Source organism: Natator depressus, chromosome 3 (assembly GCF_965152275.1).
Source record: "Natator depressus isolate rNatDep1 chromosome 3, rNatDep2.hap1, whole genome shotgun sequence".
Classification (NCBI taxonomy): Eukaryota; Metazoa; Chordata; order Testudines; family Cheloniidae; genus Natator; species Natator depressus.
In genome coordinates, this window is record NC_134236.1 from 209059342 (window position 1) to 209083249 (window position 23908).

General features: G+C 42.3%; 1 protein-coding gene across 1 annotated transcript in view; it reads right to left on the reverse strand.

The window, feature by feature from the left end:
* Positions 1–23908, reverse strand: part of HNRNPLL (heterogeneous nuclear ribonucleoprotein L like) — a 39281-nt gene that overhangs the window by 11191 nt on the left and 4182 nt on the right. Inside the window, exons 2-7 of the mRNA XM_074949860.1 lie at positions 16275–16393; positions 15245–15482; positions 12029–12114; positions 9712–9808; positions 9556–9628; positions 5206–5277 (exon numbers count right to left, since the gene is read on the reverse strand). Of these exons, the coding sequence (XP_074805961.1) occupies positions 5206–5277; positions 9556–9628; positions 9712–9808; positions 12029–12114; positions 15245–15482; positions 16275–16393 (685 nt within the window). The remainder of the gene's footprint in view (positions 1–5205; positions 5278–9555; positions 9629–9711; positions 9809–12028; positions 12115–15244; positions 15483–16274; positions 16394–23908) is intronic.

A 23908-nucleotide genomic window follows, 5' to 3' on the forward strand; every position in this document is an offset into this window, starting at 1 on the left:
GTAGCCTTAAGGGGTTCCCCCTCCACATCTGTGGAATGCCTGAGCTAGATAAGGAGGAGAAAGAGGAGGACTTGGGAAGACATGTTCAGTAAGATCCTGCATGCCAGTGCTGCAGACGACAGTGAGCAGAGGGCCTGGAGCATGAATGCTGCAGTCTCCAGGGAGATGGAAAGAACGGAGAGGAGAAAGGCCCCAGGGTCCCAGCAGGTTTCCATAAATTTATGATTTTTTTTAATGTATTTGCTTTTAACTTGCACAGAATTTCTTCTGCACTGTTCTCATTACTCTGTACAATTCTAGTGTTTGGAAAATAATTCCTCTTGATTACTTCACACACATGCTCCAGAATGGCTGGTGGTACTGAAAGCACCCCGGGTTATTGTAGTCTGAGACAACTCAGAAGCTCAGTGACAAACAGTGTAATAATCATAAATGTACAGCAAACACCACAACATTAACAGGTGCATTGACAGTGTTATGTTCATAGAGGTACACCAGACACCACACAATTCCTGATAGGCTCCAAAACAGCAGGGGCAGATAGATCACAGTACACCAAAACACATTACTATGGTTCACTGTTAAAGTGCTCTTTCAAAGCCTCCCTAGCTGTATAGCTCTGCATTAAGCTCTTCTAATAGCCCTTCCGCCTAGCTATTCAAACTCAGCAGACAGCTGCTCCACCTCTGCCCTCCACCCCAGCAGCAACTTCTCCCCCTTGCTTCACAGATATTATGCAGGACACAGCAGACAGTTATGACCACGGGGATATTTTTCTCATGGAGGGCCAATCTTGTGAGTAAGCAACGCCAGCGTTCCTTCAATCTACCAAAAGCACATTCAACTGTCATTCTGCACCTGCTAAGCTGGTAGTTGAATTTTAACTTGGTGCTGTTAAAGTGGCCAGTGTACAGCTTCATGAGCCAGGTGAGGAACTGGTAGGCTGGGTCTCCCAGGATTGTTAATGGCATTTCAATATTGTCAATGGTAATCTGCCAGTCAGGAAAGAATATCCCTGACATTGCTTTCTGAACAGTCCGGTGTTCTTAAAGATGTGTGTCATGCACGTTCCCTTACCAGCCAACACTCTCATCAGTGGAACATCTCCAGTGATCCACCAATGCTTGCATAACCATAAAGTAGCAGCCTTTTTTATTGATGTATTCTGTAGCAGGGTAGACTGGTGCCAAAACAGGGATGTGCAGGCCTCCTATGACTCCACTGCAGTTTGGGAGTCCAGTGCTGCAAATCCATCCCCTATGTGCAGCGCATTGCCAAGAGTCATAGAATCATAGAATATCAGGGTTGGAAGGGAGGTCATCGAGTCCAACCCTCAGGTCAAAGCAGGACCAATCCCCAACTAACTCATCCCAGCCAGGGCTGCGTCAAGCCTGATCTTAAAAACTTCTAAGGAAGGAGATTCCACCACCTCCCTAGGTAACGCATTCCAGTGCTTCACCGCTCTCCTAGTGAAAAAGTTTTTCCTAATATCCAACCTAAACCTCCCCCACTGCAACTTGAGACCAGTACTCCTCGTTCTGTCATCTGCTACCACTGAGAACAGTCTAGATCCATCCTCTTTGGAACCCCCTTTCAGGTAGTTGAAAGCAGCTATCAAATCCCCCCTCATTCTTCTCTTCCGCAGACTAAACAATCCCAGTTCCCTCAGCCTCTCCTCGTAACTCATGTGTTCCAGTCCCCTAATCATTTTTGTTGCCCTCCGTTGGACTCTTTCCAATTTTTCCACATCCTTCTTGTAGTGTGGGGCCCAAAACTGGACACAGTACTCCAGATGAGGCCTCACCAATGTCCAATAGAGGGGAACGATCACGTCACTCGATCTGCTGGCAATGCCCCTACTTATACAGCCCAAAATGCCATTGGCCTTCTTGGCAACAAGGGCACACTGTTGACTCATATCCAGCTTCTCGTCCACTGTAACCCCTAGGTCCTTTTCTGCAGAACTGCTGCCTAGCCATTTGGTCCCTAGTCTATAGCAGTGCATGGGATTCTTCAGTCCTAAGTGCAGGACTCTGCACTTGTCCTTGTTGAACCTCATCAGATTTCTTTTGGCCCAATCCTCTAATTTGTCTAGGGCCCTCTGTATCCCATCCCTACCCTCCAGCGTATCTACCTCTCCTCCCAGTTTAGTGTCATCTGCAAACTTGCTGAGGGTGCAATCCACACCATCCTCCAGATCATTAATGAAGATATTGAACAAAACCGGCCCCAGGACCGACCCTTGGGGCACTCCACTTGATACCGGCTGCCAGCTAGACATGGAGCCATTGATCACTACCCATTGAGCCCGACAATCTAGCCAGCTTTCTATCCACTTTATCGTCCATTCATCCAGCCCATACTTCTTTAACTTACTGGCAAGAATACTGTGGGACACCGTGTCAAAAGCTTTGCGAAAGTCAAGGAACAACACGTCCACCACTTTCCCCTCATCCACAGAGCCAGTTATCTCGTCATAGAAGGCAATTAGATTAGTCAGGCATGACTTGCCCTTGGTGAATCCATGCTGACTGTTCCTGATCACTTTCCTCTCCTCTAAGTGCTTCAGAATTGATTCCTTGAGGACCTGCTCCATGATTTTTCCAGGGACTGAGGTGAGGCTGACTGGCCTGTAGTTTCCAGGATCCTCCTTCTTCCCTTTTTTAAAGATGGGCACTACATTAGCCTTTTTCCAGTCATCCGGGACTTCCCCCGATTGCCATGAGTTTTCAAAGATAACGGCCAATGGCTCTGCAATCACATCCGCCAACTCCTTTAGCACTCCCGGTTCACCGGGGGAAGGAGCAGTCCTGCGTAGCAGTAGACAATTAATGGCTCTGCAGACTTTCCTGACAATGGCCCCCACGGTGGATTTTTCAACTCCAAAATGATTTCCCACTGACTGGTAGCAATCCAACATTGCAAGTTTCCATAGTCCAATTACCACTTGCTTCTCCACTGTCAGTGCAGCTCTCACAGTGGTGTCCTTGTGCTGGAGGGGCTGGGGCAGTCTCAGCACACAGACCAAGGAATATGGCTTCATGCATCCGAAAGGTCTGCAGTCACTGCTCATCATCCCAAACCTGCATTAAGATGCGATCCCACCAGTCAATGCTTTTTTCTTGGGCCCAGAAGTGACACTCATCATCTGCAGCTGCTCCATGAACTGGCTCTTGCTAGCTATGTCTCACGGCAACTTGTCCTCTGTCAAATCGTTCTGTTCCCTGCTGATTCAGTTCCTTCTTGTGACTCTGCAAATACCAGAAAATTGTGCATCCGGTCCTTGCAATGCTCATGACAATAAAGTGTTGCGTTGTGCAGGCTCCATGATTCTGTCAGAGATGGTGGACAGCGAGGAAGGCCACACAGATTTGTGGGAATTTTAAAAAAGGTGTGAAAAATCAGGGACATAGATGACATCATGAGAAAGGTGCATGCTGGACAGCTGACCCCTTGCTCCCAGTCATGCCTGCTAACTTGTTTCTGCCCCACAATGCATTGCCAGAAGTTCACAAAGACAGTGTGCTGGAGGTGGCGAGCTGCACAATGGGATACCAACCCATGGTGCATTGCACTGGGTAATGCCACAAGCACATCTAGTGAGTAAGTGCAGTGCTAACACAAGGAGCCAAGTTTGCATGCATACAAGTGATATACTACGGTGGCTTTATAAAAAGTTTGTAGTGCAGATATGGCCTAAGTCTGTGAACAGTTTAGTTTTCTCCCAGGCAGGAGATATGATACAAGGAGCCTACCCTGCAGGCTGGCCCACTGAGAGCAGAAACCAGAGGAGCAAAATGTTCAAAAATCACATATGAACTTAGCAGAAAGAGGACTTTGTTTTCCGAGGGTGGGAAAATTTTCTTTGAGAGGAGAAAGGGGACTCAGCTAAGTTGGGTGGGCATGTTTGTATCCCTTTTTTCCTAACAGCGAACAGCAAATGGAAGTAGTGGGAATTCAAGGCTTGAAGGTCCCTGGGAGAAAGTTAACCTGTATTGTACTGTACAATACATCTGCATAGGAAAAAGCAAGACAAAATGCACTGACTTTTGGAGATTAAGATGACCAAAAAAATAAATAAAAACTTAACTTGCATGTGAGACTTATGTAACATTTCAGAAATCCAAGCAAGATCTCTGCCTTCAGACCACTAAAGATGATGAAGATGGACTGCATATGTTGGGGTACAGAATACTAGATACCCTAATAGAACTGAGTTCACCTGCTGACTGAACCTTGTAACAGCGATAGCAATAATTCCAAAGCTCTTCCCCAGAGGTATTAATCACATACTACCAATTGCAGACAAACAACGACAAGATGGATAATTAGAAAGGAAACAACAACTGCAACTAGTAGCTTTGAATGAAGGTCTCAAAAAGCTCCAAAGATTTTCCTGAAACTATTTCAGGTAACACACACTGTCTACAGGTATCAGTTACTAAGTTGTATGTACTGTGCTGTCTAGAAAAAAAAAATCTTGGTGCAGATATTTATCCCCTTGTCACTGTCTAGCATGGTGGCAACTTACAGAGGATATTGTTCAAGGGAATAAATTTGAACTGGGAAGCAAAAAAAAAAAAAAAAAAAAAAAACCAAAAAACCAAACAACCCTTTTCCCTAAAAGAAGGGTTCCAGGTGCAAAACACAACAGGTTTCGTCATATCACAAGCATCACGAACACCACATGGATTGACACTGGCACCTATGCAACAGCAGTACTGAAACTGAAGAAGCTTAGAGAGGTATAAAATTATGTAGACCATACTTCAATGCCAGCGGTTCTCAAACTGCGGGTTGGGACCCTCTCTGAAAGGGGTTGCCAGGGCTGGCTTAGACTTGTTGGGGTCTGTGGCTGAAGCCCAAACCCCACTGCCTAGGGCCAAAGCCAAAGCCTAAGGGCTTCTGCCCTAGGCGGCCGGGCTCAGGTTGCAGGCCCCTTGCCTGCAGCTGACGCCCCTGAACTTCAGCTTTGGCCCCCCCGGCCCGGAGTGGTGGGGCTCGGGCTTTAGCCCCCGCACAGGGCAGTGGGGCTTGGAGAAGCTCAGGCTTCAGTCCCCCCTCCTGGGGTCGTGAAGTAATTTTTGTTGTCAGAGGGGGGTCACGGTGCCATGAAGTTTGAGAACCCTGTAACCTATAAATATCTGTAATTCCACCATAAAAAAACTAAAAGCCATGAACCACCTGTCACCCCATGTAACTTACCATAGCCATCATGTCTAAATGATGAAGGGTGTTCTCCCAAAATGGCTTGCCTCTGGCGGCCCTTCCCTCTGTCTAATATACAGGAAAAAAGCAGTTTTAACAAACAGACAAGTACACAATAATTCTCAAATTAAGATATTAGTTTCATCTAACAAGTGGAAAAAAGTAATTTGATTCACAGTTAACTTAAAAAATTACCCATTCAAATCAGTTTTTAAACACAAGCTGTCATCAGAGGACACCAAAATTAGGAAGAGGTTGTCTGCCTAACAAATTCCACTTAAGCTGAGGTGTTTTCTTTTTCTTTTTCTTTTTTTTTTTTTTGCAAAGAGAAGGTACAGACACTTTAAGTTTATGGGACTACTTGAAAATTTTCCGAAAGCGACATCACACACTACGAGAGGTAACACTTTAGAGTAGGGTTCACCTATGCATGTCCTAAAACAAGTTTTAGATACAGAACTTTTGAAAGACAGTACCTGAATCCTACTATTAGCTTCAACAGCAACACATTTTCAAAGTGGGCTTCTTTCAAGAAGTTTCAGCATAAGCCAACAACAACCTGTATTACATGGTTTCACAATCAGTAAACAGAGAGCATTACATATGCGTACACTATATTTACACGAACACCTCCTGGGAGTGCCGAAAGGATTGTGCATTACGGCATTATTCATGCTCCATCACAGGTTCTATTTCAATTGCTGTAAAATGTCAGAATAATGCACTTCAACAATGGACAGTCCTTTGAGCAAACCTGGTTTATATAACAATCTAAAGGTAAGCAAGGGGTCAACATTACTGGATGGAAGCAGTGCACCACTTTCACAAGGGTTATTTCTAATTAGTGACTGCTGCGTATTGGAAAAATGTGAACTCCCAAGTTCACGTTTGGTAAGCAGCAGTTAATTTTAAAGAACATTTCTCACAGTGTTTCATTGATAAGCCACTTCTTGAAGTGCCATATTCAAAGATGTGGTGAAATGTTTAAGTTTGCTATAATTATTATATTTAAATATGACTGAATGATGGAAATTGACTCTCCAGCCCACTACAATTAGAGTTTTCCCCAAGTAATTTGAACTGCTGAGCTTAACCTCTATGATAGCATACAATGGGAGATGAGAAATTGTGTGATTTCCACCTAAGATGTTGAGGATAGGTTCCTAACTAGATGATTACCTTGTCCATAAAAATCAAGGGAGGATGAGGAATGCTCCCACACAGCTCTTTGGCCTATAGAAAGCCCCTTTGAAATAAGACCTCTTTCGGAGAGCAGAGATGAAAATTTAGGTTTAAAATCTCAGCCTGTAGTTCTACTCTCTTGGACCTATGCAGATTAACTGTTACAGTGGCTAGCTGTTAAAGAGCTCTATCTTTAATAGAGGGAATGCCTAGGAAGCAAATGTGAAAGGGGTCAGTCCCCTGTTGGCCAGAAGGAAAAGACATCTCTCCTCAACCAGTCACCTGATGACAACATACATGCAACTCAAGAATATATTCCCCTCAGATTTGCAGATATTCCTTAGAAAGCCTGCATAAGTGGAGAAAACTCTTGAGGAAGGAAAAAAAAAGAGCTTGTGACCATACAGGACTAGAAATAGTTCATTCTTAAGAACAGAAGCAGGAAAATGTGTTCTCTGTACCCTAAAATGGACAGACGTGAGGTTGAATCCTGGCTCCACTGAAAGCAGTGGCAAAACTCTCACGGACTTCGGTGGGACCAGGATTTCAACAATGGTGCTCAAATGCTGTTTAGATGGAACTGAAAGAGAAGCTGAAATGAAAGAAGCTAGCTTTGAAACAATAGTCTAGGTCTTCTGAGAATTTCAGAAGAGACTGGAGGTACCTCAACCTACAAGGGAACCAAGAAATAAATGCTAGGTCTCTTGAGAACTTTTATTGCTGTGGAGTACACAGTGGCAAGGCAAGCCTCAGAATGAAGTTCCCTGGGGATAAGATCTTGTTTGCTGAAGCTAGAATCTTGCAGTCTGGGTACATCAAGTTCAAAGTTCACATAGCGCCATCAGAACTTCAGGAAGAGGAATGGCCTGAAGAGTGCATGTGGAACAGTTGGCATGTTACATGAAGTATGGAGAGGAAGCGCTGGGATAATTGCTAGGGTTACTTGATCAAAATTGCTGGTTATGGGCAGTAACTCCTCTATATGCCTGCTTCACCGGATAAAAACTAGCTCAGGGAGGTAGAGTTCAGCTATTTGTGTACTCCCCTATATATTACCTTCTAGATCAAGGGATGTGTGCAACAGAAAGAGAAAAACAACACTACAAAGGGGCAGCTGGATAGTACAGATCTAATTCCCTTTCCTCTTACATCAGGGGTTCTCAGACTTTTGTACTGGTGACAGCTTTTACATACCAAGCCTCCGAGTGCGACCCCCCTTATACATTAAAAACACTTTTTTATATATTTAACACCATTATAAATGCTGGAGGCAAAGCGGGATTTGGGGTGGAGGCTGACAGCTCACGACCCCCCATGTAATAACCTTGCGACGCCCTGAGGGGTCCTGACCCCCAGTTTGAGAACCCCTGTCTTACACGGTGTAAGGGATGTAGTATCAATATGTAGATGACAAAGATATTCAAGCAACTAAAAAAAAAAAAAAAAAAAAAGGAGGAGTGAGAAACAGATTTGTGCACTTTTTAGGCCAGAGTTATGCTGGAGAGAAGTTTCTCATCTCCCACTGTTTCATTTCCTGGAGGAATCCTGGTCCATACAGTCATATCTGTTTGTAACATAATTACATAAAATAAAGGTTGTCATATTTGAGACTAGATGCCATAAAAGCAGCTGTAATATAAATTGCAATGGTTAAGAAACTGACAATCCACTTAATCTTTCAGGTTTTTTCATCCCTGCAGTTTCTTTGCTGTCAGTTTCTAAACATTTTTCTCAATTTTAATTTTCTTTAATACTTCCTGACTTCTTAAGAGTGAGTTTCTCAATTATGGTTCAAATATTGAAATTCTACCATCAACCAATACTGCAGCTCCCTTGTTACCCTTTTACAAGAACTTCATTTTGAAAATCCAAAACCTGCATTTTTAATTATACAACAGTTTTACAAGCCAAACCACTCCTGATAACACCCAACATTTCTACAAAAATGTAAGTTTGAGAGTGCATCTCAGAGAGAAGTCAAAGCCCTCGCTTTCATATTTCAGACTTTTGAAGATACTCTACCTTGGTTAGACATGTTATGTTTCCACCTCCATGTTATGCACTCCTAGATTTCTAAAGATTACATTATAGAGAAACTATTATTGTATACAAATTACTGAACACTGAACAGTTACAAAAAGAGAATACTTTAAATACTTTACAGAAGTCAGGCTACACAGCAATTTGTCTTTTACATTTTTAGTCATATTTTCACTATTAAGCGGTAAGCTCTGACTAGTTTTCACAGTTAAGAACCTAAGAGACAAGTTACACATGCACCACATGTGCACCTCCTTGCTTCAAATACTTAAATTTAATATACCTGAGGGAGCTTGTTTAGTATTTTATTATTAATCCCAGGTAACTACAGATAAATCCTTCAGGTTACTTACTATGAGACAATTTACACTGTAAAGACTGACTGCAGTTGTCTTAAATACAGCAAGGAATAAAATAAGAGTATTACAACAATGTAGATGAGATCAACAAGAAATTTGGGATTTACCATTTTATGGAGGTTCTTAAATGTTGCAATTGTAATTAAGGGAAATAAGACCAAATATACATAAAAACTTGAACAGAATGGGTACAGTCTATCATGGCATTCATCCCATGCAAATCTGGAGTACCTTAAGTGTCCTCCTTTAAACACTTGTGGTGGTGGTGCATGTGGTATGCAGACAAGGTGAATTGCAAGTCTGAGTTTTTTCAGAGGGCTTTTTGCTGATGCCGATGTAGTGCATGATGAAGTGTAGAGTCAGCCTGCTGGAGTCCTCTATCCTTCTTAATGCCTTGTCCAACATAGGGGGAAAAGTCCTTTCCATAGAGAAGCAGTGTGCAAGTTTGTAGTTTGTAAGGAATAGTCTGTATCAGTTTCCTCTCCTCCAAAGAGTGAGAGCTGCTTGGAGAAATGCAAGTCCTTGTACTGCGAACATGCTTGCATGTGTGGGCTCCTTGTTGCACTAAATAGCTCATTGTACACCAGTAGGGGGCACTAATGTTCAATGTTACTTTGTTCCTGGATTACATGTTGGCCTTTGCAAGACAGCCTTCATCAGCAACGGCTTGTTTGAAATGACTATTGCATTACATAAGCTAACCACGTATAAAGCAGTGTCATTAGCACAGTAAAACACTTACAGCTATAACATATAAAAAACCTACCTCGTCTGCCCAGATACGGTTTAGTGTAGTCCCAACTATCATTGTCGTTTCTAATGACATTAAGTCGAGTTGGCTGTTAAAATTTAAACACAGGGTAAGTCTTGAACTTATGCACTTCATCAGTAAAATAGTTAACAGAGAAGATCTGAGCATTACCCTTGCATATTCAATTTTTAGTGTACAGCATCCTGCATATATATCTGCTCCATTGAGTGCTGCTTTAGCCTTCTGAGCACAGAGAACTGATTCAAACATAAATCTTGTTAAGGATTTTTTTGTTTTTAAATAAAGATTGGTTTTCCCCCCTCCAAAATAATGAAGCAATCCAAGACATTTTAGAGCAGCCTACAGTTACTTTGTTAGGAATAAATGAGAGATCTAAACAGTCACACTAGTTTAAAACTGCTGAAAAGCACTGGCAGTCCAAGATCTCAGCTGCAGCCCGAGCCATATGATACCTGCCTTTGAAGTGTATGTAGCCCAGGTTGAGCTGTTTCATAATTTAAGCATAGACTCATTCTGCTTACAGTCTATGCAGGTTCAGTGAAAGCCTTAGTTTATTCACACACGTCTCTCCATGCTGAGAGCTTATCCAACTTCTAAATGGTGGACACCCTACAGCTCAGAGTGAAAATGGAAGTGGCCATGTCAGCTGATATTCTAAGACAGGGGTGGGCAAACTTTTTGGCCCGAGGGCCACATCTGGGTGGGGAAATTGCATGCAGGGCCATGAATGTAGGGCCGGGGTAAGGGGTTGGGGTGTGGGAGGGGGTGCAGGAGGGCTGCAGCAGGGGGCTCAGGGCAGGGGGTTGGGGTGCGGGGTACAGGAGGGGTTCGGGTGCGAGCTCCAGCCGCTCCTGGAAGTGGCTGGCACCATGTCCCTGTGGCCCCTGGGGGGTGGGGGATGGACGGGACAGCGGGCTGCCCTCACCTGCGGGTACCTCCCCTGAAGCTCCCACTGGCGGCGGCTCCCCGTTCCCAGCCAATGGGAGCTGCGGGGGGGGGGGGGAGGGGGGAAGGGGGGGGGTGGTGGTGTGTGTGTGTGGGGGGGGAGGGCGGTCCCTGCAAGCGAGGGCAGCGCACAGAGCCCTCCCCCCACCCCCAGGGGCTGTGGTGCTGGCTGCTTCCGGGACAACGCAGGGCTCGCAATCCTGTGGGTTGGATCCAAAGCCCTGACGGCCTGGATCCTGCCCACGGGCCATAGTTTGCCCACCCCTGTTCTAAGAGCTTGTCTCCATGAACATGTAATTTATGGCAAGCTAGGCGTCAATCTACCCTGCCACACACCAACTGTCCCTTGTGGACCCTGCTTATGCACCTTAACAGTTTGTTAATGCACGTCAGCAGGGTTTCACACTGACAAGCAGTCTGTGACAGGCTATTGCAGAGTAGATTCACACCCCAGCTTGCTGCAAACTAAATGTTTGTATAGGCAAGCCTAAAACGTCAGGCTTACTACACACTAATCAGAGTATGTGGATGTAGCACGTTATTGACAAATATGGCGAATGACTGTGCCATGGTAAGTAAGGACAAGGTTCAAACTAAACCCTTGAACAAGAAGGCTGGAATTGGTATCTCCCCTTAGCACTACTAAAACCAGGCCTGGAAGGTAGGGTCTGGACACACATGAACTATCACCCTAGCATGGAAGGAACTGAGGATATAAAATGGGAAAGAGTCAAGTAGTCCATCACTTCCAAGAAAAATTCTACCACTGAACCAGGGAAAAGAAGTTTGAGAGAGACTTCTTGTGTTTGGATTTGTTAGTCAAACTTTGTGTTTGTAGATGGACAAGCAAGAGACCCCAAATGGACATTTTTGACAACAGACACTGTATTTGTGGCCTGAGATTAAAGAGAAATTTGCTTTAACTTCATTGCCCTGTGGACGACATGACACCCTCCAAGACAAGTGTCCCTGCGATACGCTAGGCTCAATACATGGGGAAAAAAATCATATTCTTTACATATTTTGAGATTTTAGTTTTCTGGAGACTAGCACAAGAGCATACAAAATGCCTGCAGAGACCGAGGCGATGGCTTATGTCAGGGTGTCCCCCTCCTCCACAACCCCTGTACTCAGTGGTCTGCTGTACCAGACGGCCTAGATTCAGCAGCACCCAGCACAGCAGACCATACAGTTTGCAGCATCTTTTTAATGGGGAAAACCATGAAACTGACTTTACACAATATGCTACCAAATGCACAAAAATGATTAGCCTGTAACATTCATCTTAGGGGTCGCTTTTAGCACAGAATATACAAACAATGAACAAAGATGCGATTTAAAAGTGGTAATATTTTGGAGCAGATTTATCTGCTGCATACACTGGAAATGACAAAGCATCTTGAATCTAATAATTCTCAAATCTGTAGAGCTCAAGATTAATGTAAAATCTTACTGATATATGCATGCTTAAGTCTCATCTGCAGCTGAGAACATACAAATATCAGTGTTAATAAAAGGATATTCAACCATTGCTTGTATTCCATTTCTCTTGAATATAACAATGCGTTGCACTTTCCCAACAGGGTTGCACACAGTATACAAGACATCCTATAAATGAAGAAGAAAAGTTATTTTAGAGAGACATTTCAAGTTTGACATTTTTATGAAGGTTCACAAGTGTTCTACAGGACTTCAAGGTGTATGCGTGTGTACATGGAGTAACTTTCACCGTAACAGCATTTAAATCTCAAAGAAGGATAACCCCAGTTATTTATCAAAATTATGGCTACTTTACATGTATATTAAGAAATGTTAATCTTAAAAGATGATGATTTTTCCTTATATTGCTGTATCACAATCAAGAACAGTCAGCTCCCTCAAAGGAAGATTTAGAAATTGAAAGCAGACAGATACATAACCACTTAACCAGGGGCTCTCAAACTGGGGGTTGCAAACCCACAGGGGGTCGGTCACGAGCTGTCAGCTCCACGTCCAAGTTAAATTAAATTAAGATTAACTTAAATTTAAAATCCCTGTTTTTAATTTATAAGGGGGGTGTCGCACTCAGAGGCATGCTGTGTGAAAGGATTCGCCAGTACAAAAAGTTTAAGAATCACTAAAGGAAGCATTCACACAAGTATTAGGCTTCACTCCAGGATACAGCTCAGGCCACAAAAGTAGAACTCCTTTCTCTCTATGCCATATCTCTGGATAATGTCATCTGCAGACAAATTCGTGACTCGGATCGATCTCTCTCTCTACCCCACATCTTCCTTCTTCTGTGCAAACTACAATTTCATCTCAGCTTGACTTTCTAATACCTCCTAATGGAGACACAGACATCCGTTTAAACTCAGCATGGCTAATACTGAGCTCCCAATCCCACCCCCAAATGACCTCCTCACTACCTCCTTTCTCAATCACTGTGGACACCACCATCATGCTGGCCTGCCACTCAGCCCTATAACCTGTGCCTCATGTTCAGCGCAGACTTCTCTCTAGGTCCTCACATCCAGCCTGTGTCTCAATCATGCCAATTCTTTATGCATTTCATCTCTAAAATCTGGCCTTACTTATCCATTCACACAGCGAAAACTCTCATCTTGACGGCTGCAACCTCCTTCTCTCTGGCCTTGACAAATGCATCCTAGCCCTTCTGACATCTATTCAGAATACTTCTGGAAAGATTTTCTTAGCTATTGTTTTGACTGTGCCATCGCTCTTCACATCCCTCCACTGGCTCCTTCTTCTCTATCACATCAAACATAAGCTGCTTTGCCTTCACTTTCAAGGCTCTTTACAGTCTATCCCCATCCTATCATCTCTCATTTGCTGTTGAGATGTCAACTTCCATTACTGATCGGCCCCTCATTAAATTTTCAAACAAGCACCTTCACGCTTTCTCCCATGCTGCCCCTAATGTCCAGGACGAGCTCCCTATAAACACCTGCAAAATTAACTCATTATCCTCCTTCAAAACTCTCCTCTGCTGCAATGTCCATAAAAAACTTGATCATGGTTAGGCTGTTGGTGTGTTGAGTCCTCTGCCCACCAGATTCACTGTTTCCTTGTACTCCCCCCCCCCCCCCCGTAGTCTCTTGTTTTATACTTGGATCGTAAGCTCTTGGGACATGGACCATATTTTTGTTCTGTGTTTGTACAGCACTTAGCACAATGGGTCTGGGGTCCTGGTCTATGAATAGGGCTCCGAGGCACTATGATAATACTAGTAATAAATTTATTCACCCAAACCAAAGTATTTGCAGGTGGCTCTCCTGTTCTATCACTAGATGCAGAGAAAACCTTTGACTGCAAGAATTATGTTTTTGTAGTGCAATAGCACATGGCATTCAAAGTTTAATTCATAAAAGCCCCATTTTCAGCCCCAACCTTTGATAGTAGTGCTGAATGATGAAAAGGACTTGAATTTCATCTCCAGAAAGGGGAAAGATACAAATACGAGAGTGCCTTGTATTTCCACTACTCTTTGCATGAGAAGCTCTACCCAGGCCAGTGCAATATGCAACATGTCAAAGTATCAAAAGTAAAGAGGGATGTTTTATGCAATGACAAATTGTGACATCACAAAACCCAGACAATCTGTTGCCTTGGTTTCTAACCTAGCAGATCAACTGATGGCTAGAAAATAAGCCAGTTAAATAGTGAGAGAACACCCATGGTCAAGACTCCAGGTTCTCATCCCTTGCAATGGGAATAAAGAGAAAGTGGGATTTTTTTTAGAATAATACACTTGAATATAAAATGTCTGATATATGTTCAAGTAGTTGTAACTTTTAAATTAAGTTTTAGTAATCATCGATGGATCACTCGATGATTGCTTCTGAAGCATGTGGCATTGGCCATTGTCAGAAGACAGGATACTGGGCTAGATAGACCATTGATCTGACCCAGTGTGGCTGTTCTTATGATTTTAGTAGATTGCCTGCTAAGGTTAAGTGTAGAGCTCACAAAACAGAAGTCTTCAAAGATACTGCATAATAGCTGTGCTCATCCCATCGTGCTTCAAAAGTGTTATGCAATGTCTGAAGGGTTCAGTAGCCAGAATTCTGAAATATTAAGTTGCTACATAGTTTCTGAAAGACATTACAAAAGTATTGCTATAACAAGGGGAATGTCATTCAGCTTTTAAGCCATTAGGAATATTTGTGATTGAGAGAGTTCTGTTGGACTGTTTTCTGCTCATACTAACTTGCTCTGATAGAATATTAATAGTTGCCTTGAGCAAATATTACTAAAAATGTATTATGTACTTAGAGCATACTAACTGCTAGCAAGTTTTATGAGTGCACAAGCAAGAGGCAGCTAGTTTTAGGGGAAAAGGGCAAGGTTATCAATGGAAAAAAAAAATCAATTAAAAAAGGAGTGCCAAATACTCCTGACTCCAATTAGTCAAACCTGTAAATCAGACTGTTTTACTTTCTGCAAGCATAACCAATGTTTTGGATATACAGAACAGGGTCTTATAAACTGTACCTTCACACAAATGGATGCATCCTAAGTACTGGTTGCATCTCTGGAGAAGTCTGATATGTACATGCTTAACTTGAATTCACTGTTGTAACAAAAAATACACCGAAACTGACTGCATATTAGAAAGCTTAAATGGATACCCATAATTCTTCTGACTCACATAAATACATTACATAATTATAACAATGAAGGGTATGCACTGGAAGTGAAGTTGAGAGGTTTTTAAAAAAATTTTAAAGAAACATACCACTGTAATTGGGTAGAGAGGATTTTGAATTGATAATAGGAGAACTTTGTTTCCACCTGATGGATCATCCGTGTTCCCTGGCCGAGTGATCCTTTTGCTTGTAGAATAGTTGAAAAAAGCTTGCTGTCCAGCAATATACACTGGCTCATCTGCTGCAAATGTCACACACTTCTTGGCACTTTCTATGTTTTCAAATTCCACCAAAGCCTGGCGTTTAAATGGCATCATCATGACATAGCTGGTCAGTAGAAAAACACAGAATAAGTTCTCCCGATATGCTTTTTCTTAAGATCGCTTGCCATAAATGGAACAACGATAATTTTTAAAAAAATTCCCTAGTGTAAGACATCTGGTCTCCCTTCATAAGTTAGTAACTTTCATTCCATTCCCTAAATCAAGTCATGTAACTATAATTACAAAAGTACATTTTTACAAAAAAGTTAAACAATTTATCAGTAAGTTAGATAAGCACCAAGCAGTGTTTTCAGAATATAAAGAGTTAAATATTAGTCTACTAACGCTTGTAATGTTCACAACTAGCTGATATGAATCATATACTAGCCCTGCTAGAACTATAACTAGCTGAAGATTTTACTTCCAAAACAAATGCTTTTAAACTGTAGCTAGCAGAAGGTCATGGATGGTCAAGTGAAAATTGCAAAAAGAGATCAAAGCTTTGACACAGTATCAGAGTGCGAAAAACCTATAACTCTAGCATAGCTATTCTTATAGCTAACTATTGAAAGTCTGACTGCAGACATGCAGCGTTGAATGTACAGTAACGAGACTTTAATTTGATTAGCCATCTTGTGTATAGAAAGTACCATGCCCGCAGTTAGAGACATTGCCAAGAAGTTCAGTGTTCCTGTGCTAGTGACTTAATTATTGATAAAAATGGCCATTTTGAGATTAGGGATGTCATTACAAGTCTAGCAGATCATTTAGCTTTGTTATCAAAAGCAATCTTACCACCAAAGCTCCCAACCTGCCTTGAGCCACCAGAGACATGGTTTTACTACAGTCAACATACCATATGGTTCCAAATTTTTCAAGAGCCTCCACAAGGTCCGCTTCTACGACTGATTCACAGAGTCCTCGGACATGGACAACAGGAGAAACAGAAACTTTGTGATGACTTCCACCCACATCCTAACAAAAGCACAAAAATTTTCTAGTTTATTCCAGAACTTAAAACACAGCTATAATTAACCATGTGTAAATAAACGTCTGACCTCCCCCCAGCAAAAGTGCCTCCATCCACAAGATCTAACAAGTCAGTTTCTCTCTCTCTCTCTCTCACACTCACACACACACACACACACACACACAGAGTCAAGCGAGTCAGAGCAAGCATGTTGCTGAGTTGGGTATTGATGTTCCCTTAAAAATTAACCAGCTAACCAAGACTCCAGTTTCCAAGTTTGGTCACCTGCATTAGTAAGACCTTGTCTATACAAGGAAGCGAACCATAGATTACAAAAGATTTCTACTGTGGAATAAACTCTCCTCAACTGGGGAGGAAAATTATTTGGATGCAAGCACAGATAAGCCTGAACAACTTTTTTTTTTTTTTAACATTCTTCCAATCTAGTTTAAGCCAATTTTTGTTGGTGATGCGCAGAGAGGACAAGGGGGACTGAAGATCCATTACTGAAATCTGAACCACTATGGGTCATTTTCCTACTGTAGACAGGATCTGAGTTTCAACAGCATTTTCTCACACTACCCAGGAAGAAAAGCAATTAATTGACTACAGGCCCTGTATTTTATGTGATTATGCACTTTCCTCACATCACTGAGGGCTACATCAGCACTTAATCAGAATTACACCTAAGGAGTCAGCACTTAAATAACCCCCAAATTTTTATGTATTTTATATCCTGTTTTCTGATCCTAGGGGGCATTTGTACACATCTCTGTGATTAACTACTTTAAAAAGATTCAGTATCAGGGGGCAGCCGTGTTAGTCTGTATCCACAAAAACAACAGGGAGTCCAGTGGGATCTTAAAGACTAACAAATTTATTTGGGCATAAGCTTTCATTAGTCTTTAAGGTGCCACGAGACCCCCTGTTGTTTTTAAAAAGATTCAGTGTCTCAATGACACAGCATAACTCCCACAATGAAGATTTTCAGAGCTTAATGTTATCAAAGAATTTCATTACTCAATCAGTTCCTTCACTACCATCCCCCACAAATGGCCTGCATTGAGAACCAGGTCATTAGCACAAAAACATGCAGGTTTCCTTTAAGCACTATCACCCGGTTTATGCATGACTGAATAGCTCAGGTGGTAATTTTTAGTTAATCTTTCCCTGTGCATCCTTGAAATAAGAACAAGGATGGTAAATTTCAGCCCAAAGACAGAAAAGATGAATAAACTGAAGAAGGAACAGACATTGAAAGATCCAAAAATAGCAGGAAAAATTAGATATTAAAGGCATACTAAATAAGTTGTGACACAAACAGCTGTTGTGGTAAACTCCTACCACACTGCAGATTAGTGCAATGTCAAGTTAACCAATATAATTTTAACCAGGTCTGTTTTGTGGAAATATATCCATGCAAAAGTGTAATGTCTTCCAACTATGGTATAGATGCCTTGACCTGGGGTCCTCAAGCCCCCTCAGGATAAGCAATTAATAAAGAGTTTTGCATAAATTAGCTTCCAAGATTGTCTTTCTTATAGTTCAAGAAGTCCTTATCTTCCCTTCCTACAACGTTTTTTTGAGCCTGCAAATTCAAGGACATTGACTGCAAGTTTAAAATAGATATGGGTTTACAGTGGATTATATACTTATTTGTAGGTGTGCAGTAACTACATTGAACATGAGTTTCTTGCAAAAGCAAGATTTGTTATTTCTCTTTAAATCCAGAGTTCTTCCCTTTGAACAACTGATTTTTGAGGCGTTAGTAATATTTCCAAGATTACTGTCCTCAATATCTGCAATTACAAATTGAAAATGGCTTTGACACTGAAATCCTAATAAGCAACCTCAGAATTTGCAAACTCTGGACAGCCAGTGAGTAAATTACTTTGTAATCTTAGTTTTAGTTGCAGATTGTTGTAGATACTTGCAGGATTATATTGTTTTAAACTGCAACATGTGTTCCTTGAAGACGAGTGGTGGTGGCCATTGTGGGGAAGAGCACCAATCATATTTGCATAAATCACTACAACAATTTCCTGAATTAAATCCAGTATCTTTGAGGTCTAAAGCAATAGTTATAAAATTAAACAGAAGATTATTATGCTTTCAGCTGCAGGCATTTAAAGATTGTGGAGCGTTGAGGGAAATACACAGTAGTTTTTATTTTCCTCTTATTCTGTTCTTTCTTCTATTCTCTCCTGCTGGTTGGTAGCAAATCTAGTTCCACTCAAGTCATGGACAGCACCACTGTACACAAAAACCAATGAAAAAATATTTCAATGAATAACAATTGAAATTACAGATAAGCAAAGGAAAAAAATGCCACCTGACAATTTTTTTTAGAGTTTGATTTAAGGAGATTTACTTTGTATATTTTAAACACAAAATGTTGGCAATTTGTGTTTTAAGAGTTATAAAGCTTTAACTTTTAAAATCTCAATGTCTGTCATTATTGTCTACACCTCATAAGTTTGCACAAATGTGAAAATTTAAAATAGATAAAAATAAAATGCTTAAAAATCATCATCATTATCTGTCAAAAATAAAAACCAGCTTCTGCCAAGCCTAATTATATCAGTGTGCTCAGAAAGACATTTATAAAATAATGAATTGTGTGAAGAAAGTGAATAAGACACAGGAACCGGGGTGTCTCAATGAAATTAATGGACAGCAGATTTAAAAGAAACATAAGGAAGTACTTCTTCACACAATGCACAGTCAACCTGTGGAAGCTGCTGCCAGGGGATGCTGAGAAGGCCAAAAACATAACTGGGTTAAAAACAAAACAAAACAAAACAAAACAAAACAAAACCTCAGATAAGTTCCTGGAGGATAGGTCCATCAATGGCTATTAGCCAACATGGTCAAGGATGCAACCTCATGCTCTGGGTGTCCCTAAACTACTGACTGGAAATGAGGATATGGAAGTAGAAATTACTAAAACAGCTTTATGGGACCAAATCAGGGGGCCTGGATAATCTGTATCCAAGTATATTAAAGGAACTGGCACATGAAATTGGCAGTCCAGTAGCAAAGATTTTTAATGAATCCATAAACTCGGGGGTCATACCCTATGACTGGAGAATTACCATTATAATACCTATTTTTAAGAAAGGGGGAAAAAGTGTTCTGGGAAACCACAGGCCTGTTCGTTTGACCTGAATTGTATGCAAGATCTTGGAAAAAATTTTGAAAGAGAAAGTAGTTAGGAACAAAGAGGTAAATGATAAATCAGGATAAAATACAACATGGTTTTACGAAAGGTAGCTTGTGCCAGACCAACCTGATATCTCACTTTGAGAAGATTTTTTTTAGACAAACGAAATGCAGTAGATCTAATCTATCTGGATTTCAGTAAGGCACTCAATACAGTTCCACATGGGAAATTATTTGTTAAATTGGAGAAGATGGGGACTAATATGAGCACTGAAAGGTGGATAAGGAACTTGTTAAAGGGGAGACAACAACAGGTCATACTGAAAGGTGAACTGTAAAGCTGGAGGGAGATTGCTAGTGGAGTTCCTCAGGATTGGTCTTGGGAACGATATTATTTAACATTTTCATTAATTGCATTGGCACAAAAAGTGGGAGTGTGCCAATAAAATTTGAAGATATCAAAAAATTGGGAGGTATTGCCAGTACGGAGGACAGGAATATCATACAAGAAGATCTGGACGACCACGAAAACTAGAGAGATAGAAATGGGATGCAATTTAATAGCGCAAATTGCAAGGTCATGCACTTAGGGACTAATAACAGGAATTTTTGCTATAAGCTGGGGTCTTGTCAGTTGGAAGTGACAAGGGAGGAGAAAGGCCTGGGTGTATTGGTCGATCACAGGATGACTATGAACCACCAATATGGATGTAGCCGTGAAAAAGGCTAATGCAATCCTAGGATGTATCAGATGAGATATTTCCTGCAGAGAGCAGGAAGTGTTAGTACCATTATACAAGGCACGGGTGAGACCTCATCTGGAATACTGTGTGCAGTTCTGGTCTCCCATGCCATGTTTAAGAAAGATGAATTCAAACTGGAACAAGTGCAGAGAAGGGCTACTAGAATGATCAGAGGAATGGAAAACCTATCTTCTGAGAGGAGACTCAAAGAGCTTGGCTTGTTTAGCCTAACCAAACAAAGGCTGAGGGGAGAAAAGATTGCTCTCTATAAATACATCAGAGGGATAAATGCAGGGAGGGAGAAGTGTTATCTAAGTTAAGCACCAATGTTGACTCAAAAATAAATGGATATAAATAGACCATCAACAAGTTTAGGCTTGAAATTAGACCAAGTTTTCCAGCCATCAGAGGAGTGAAGTTCTGGAACAGACTTTTAAGGGAAGCAGTGGGGGCAAAAATCCCTAACTGGTTTCAAGACTGAGCTTGACAAGTTTATGGAGGGAATGGTATGGTGAGACTGCCTACAATGGCATGTAGCCCATCTGCGACTGCTAATAGCAAATAACTCTTAGCAGCCAGCGATGGGACTAGACAGGGAGAACTCTGAGTTACTAGAGAGAATTCTTTCCCAAGTAACTGGCTGTTAGGTTCTTGATGACATGCCTAGAATCCAAGTGACCACCATATTTGGTGTCAGGAAGGAATTTTCTCCTGGGTCAGACTGGCAGAGACTCTGGTGGTTTTTCGCTTCCTCTGCACCATGGGGCATGGGTCACTTGCAGGTTTAAACTAGAGTAAATGGTGGATTCTCTAATAAACAACAAGGAGTCCGGTGGCACCTTAAACACGAACAGATTTATTTGGGCATAAGGTGCCACCGGACTCCTTGTTGTTTTTGTAGATACAGACTAACGCGGCTACCCCCTGATACTTGACACCATGCATGGTGGATTCTCTGTAACTTGAAGTCTTTAAAACATGATTCAAGGACTTCAGTCACTCAGCCAGAGGCTATGGGTCTATTACAGGAGTGGATGAGCAAGGTTCTGTGGCCTGCAATGTGCAGGAAATCAGACTAGATGATCATGACAGGTTTCAGAGTAGCAGCCGTGTTAGTCTGTATTCGCAAAAAGAAAAGGAGTACTTGTGGCACCTTAGAGACTAACAAATTTATTTGAGCATAAGCTTTCGTGAGCTACAGCTCACTTCATCGGATGCATCACGAAAGCTTATGTTCAAATAAATTTGTTAGTCTCTAAGGTGCCACAAGTACTCCTTTTCTTTTAGATGATCATGATTGTCCCTTCTGGCCTTAAAGTCTATGAGACTGCCAGACACTGGAACTGGGTGACGGGATGGATCACTCAATAATTAACTTGTTCTGTTCATTCCCGCTGAAGCATCTGGCACCAGCCACTGGTGGAAGACAGGACACCAGGCTAAATGGACCACTGGTCTGACCCACTATGGCCATTCTTATAACTGTGTCCACACTAGGGTTGTGCTGCTTTAATTAAACCAATATAGTTGTAGCGCGGGGGGGGTCGGGACCCCTCACAGGGTCACAAGGTTATTACATACGGGGTCACAAGCTGTCAGCCTCCACCCCAAATCCTGCTTTGCCTCCAGCATTTATAATGGCGTTAAATATGTAAAAAAGTGTTTTAAATTTATAAGGGGGGGGTCACACACAGAGGCTTGCTCTGTGAAAGGGGTCACCAGTACAAAAGTTTGAGAACCACTGTTGTAGCGGTACAAGAACTGTGTGTAGTTCAGCCCTAAGTCAGGAATCCACAAAACCTACAGAAGAGTCATGGTTAAGGCTACGATTTTAGCCACGGAGGTCAAGGCAGTTATGGATTCTTTGACTTTACCGGACCGCCGTGACTTCTTCCGCTTCAGCTGTCAGCGGCTGAGGAGGCGGCTGGCGGCGGGACTGTGCACCCCTGCCCTGCTGCAAGAGCTTGCAACTGCAAGCTGGATAGCTGGAATCAGGACCCTACAGCCCCTGCCCTGTGGTTTGCGGGGTGAGGGGGAAGACTGCAGCTGGGGCCCCGCACCCCTGCCCAGCAGCTACCGCTGGGGCTGTGCACCCCAACCCTGTGGCTGAAGCCGGGGTTGCACACCCCAGCCCCATGGCGGGAGCTCCAGCTGCAGCCATGCGCCCCTGTCCTGCAGCTGCAGCCATCTCCAGAGTGGGGGGCTGTGTGCTCCCCATGGCTGCAGCCTCTGCTGCGGCTGCTGGAGCCGGGGGTCTTGGCCTGTCAGTCCCCTCTCCCTCCCCCATCATGGGACTCCATTCCTCTCCCATATTTAGCTCTGCCCCCAGTTATTTTTTTATTAAAGTCACGGATAGGTTATGGGCTTCGTGAATTTTTGTTTATTGCCCGTGACCTGTCCGTGACTTTGACTAAAAATAACCACGACAAAATCTTAGCCTTATTCATGGTATATGCTGAAGCAAAAGGTAAAAGTGTTCAAAAAGCATTGTAATGATTACCGAGGGCAGTAGATATAGATTATAGCTGAGCTATTGTGAAAGGCGCTGCAGTTGTCAAACTACTGTGGCACCCTTGAACTCCCTCTTAAATAGCTATCAGTACAAGAAAAGAAACACAAATGGTCTGAAAAAGCCGTCATTGATGTCAATGATGCATACCGCAGCTATTCAGGACATCGCCATTATAGTTCCTATGCTCTAGTGGTCACCGTATCTTGACCTACAGATATCAGCACCAGAAAAGGCAGCTAAGCAACATAAAAATGCAGGTTTCAGAGTAACAGCCATGTTAGTCTGTATTCGCAAAAAGAAAAGGAGTACTTGTGGCACCTTAGAGACTAACCAATTTATTTGAGCATAAGCTTACATGAGCTACAGCTCACTTCATCGGATGCATACTGTGGAAAATACAGAAGACGTTCTTATACATACACACCATGAAAAAATGGGTGTTTACCACTACAAAAGGTTTTCTCTCCCCCCACCCCACTCTCCTGCTGGTAATAGCTCATCTAAAGTGATCACACTCCTTACAATGTGTATGATAATCAAGGTGGGCCATTTCCAGCACAAATCCAGGGTTTAACAAGAACGTGGGGGGGGGGGGGGGGAAGAGAGGAAAAAACAAGGGGAAATAGGTTACCTTGCATAATGACTTAGCCACTCCCAGTCTCTATTCAAGCCTAAGTTAATTGTATCCAATTTGCAAATGAATTCCAATTCAACAGTCTCTCGCTGGAGTCTGGTTTTGAAGTTTATTTATAGCATTTTCAGATTGACTCCATCTGAAAACAAGCCTTGCAGGTTTATGTAGAGATTATAATCATTATCAACGTTCTCTGTTTACACAGAGGTCTCTCTGCACCAACTCCTTTGCCTCCTAGGATGGTACCAGCAGTTCCACCAGGCCGGACAATCTTATCCTGAACCAAATCCAGGAGACTAGATTAATTAGTGTTACCAACTTTACTCAGCAGTAAATATAACTGAATTGGAGAATTCAATCATTTAGCTTTTAATTTCCAGAACATCAGTTGATAGTAGACGCACTGTCTATTTCAGGGGTGAACAAACTTTTTGGCCCGAGGGGTTCACACTGGGGTTGTGAAACGGTA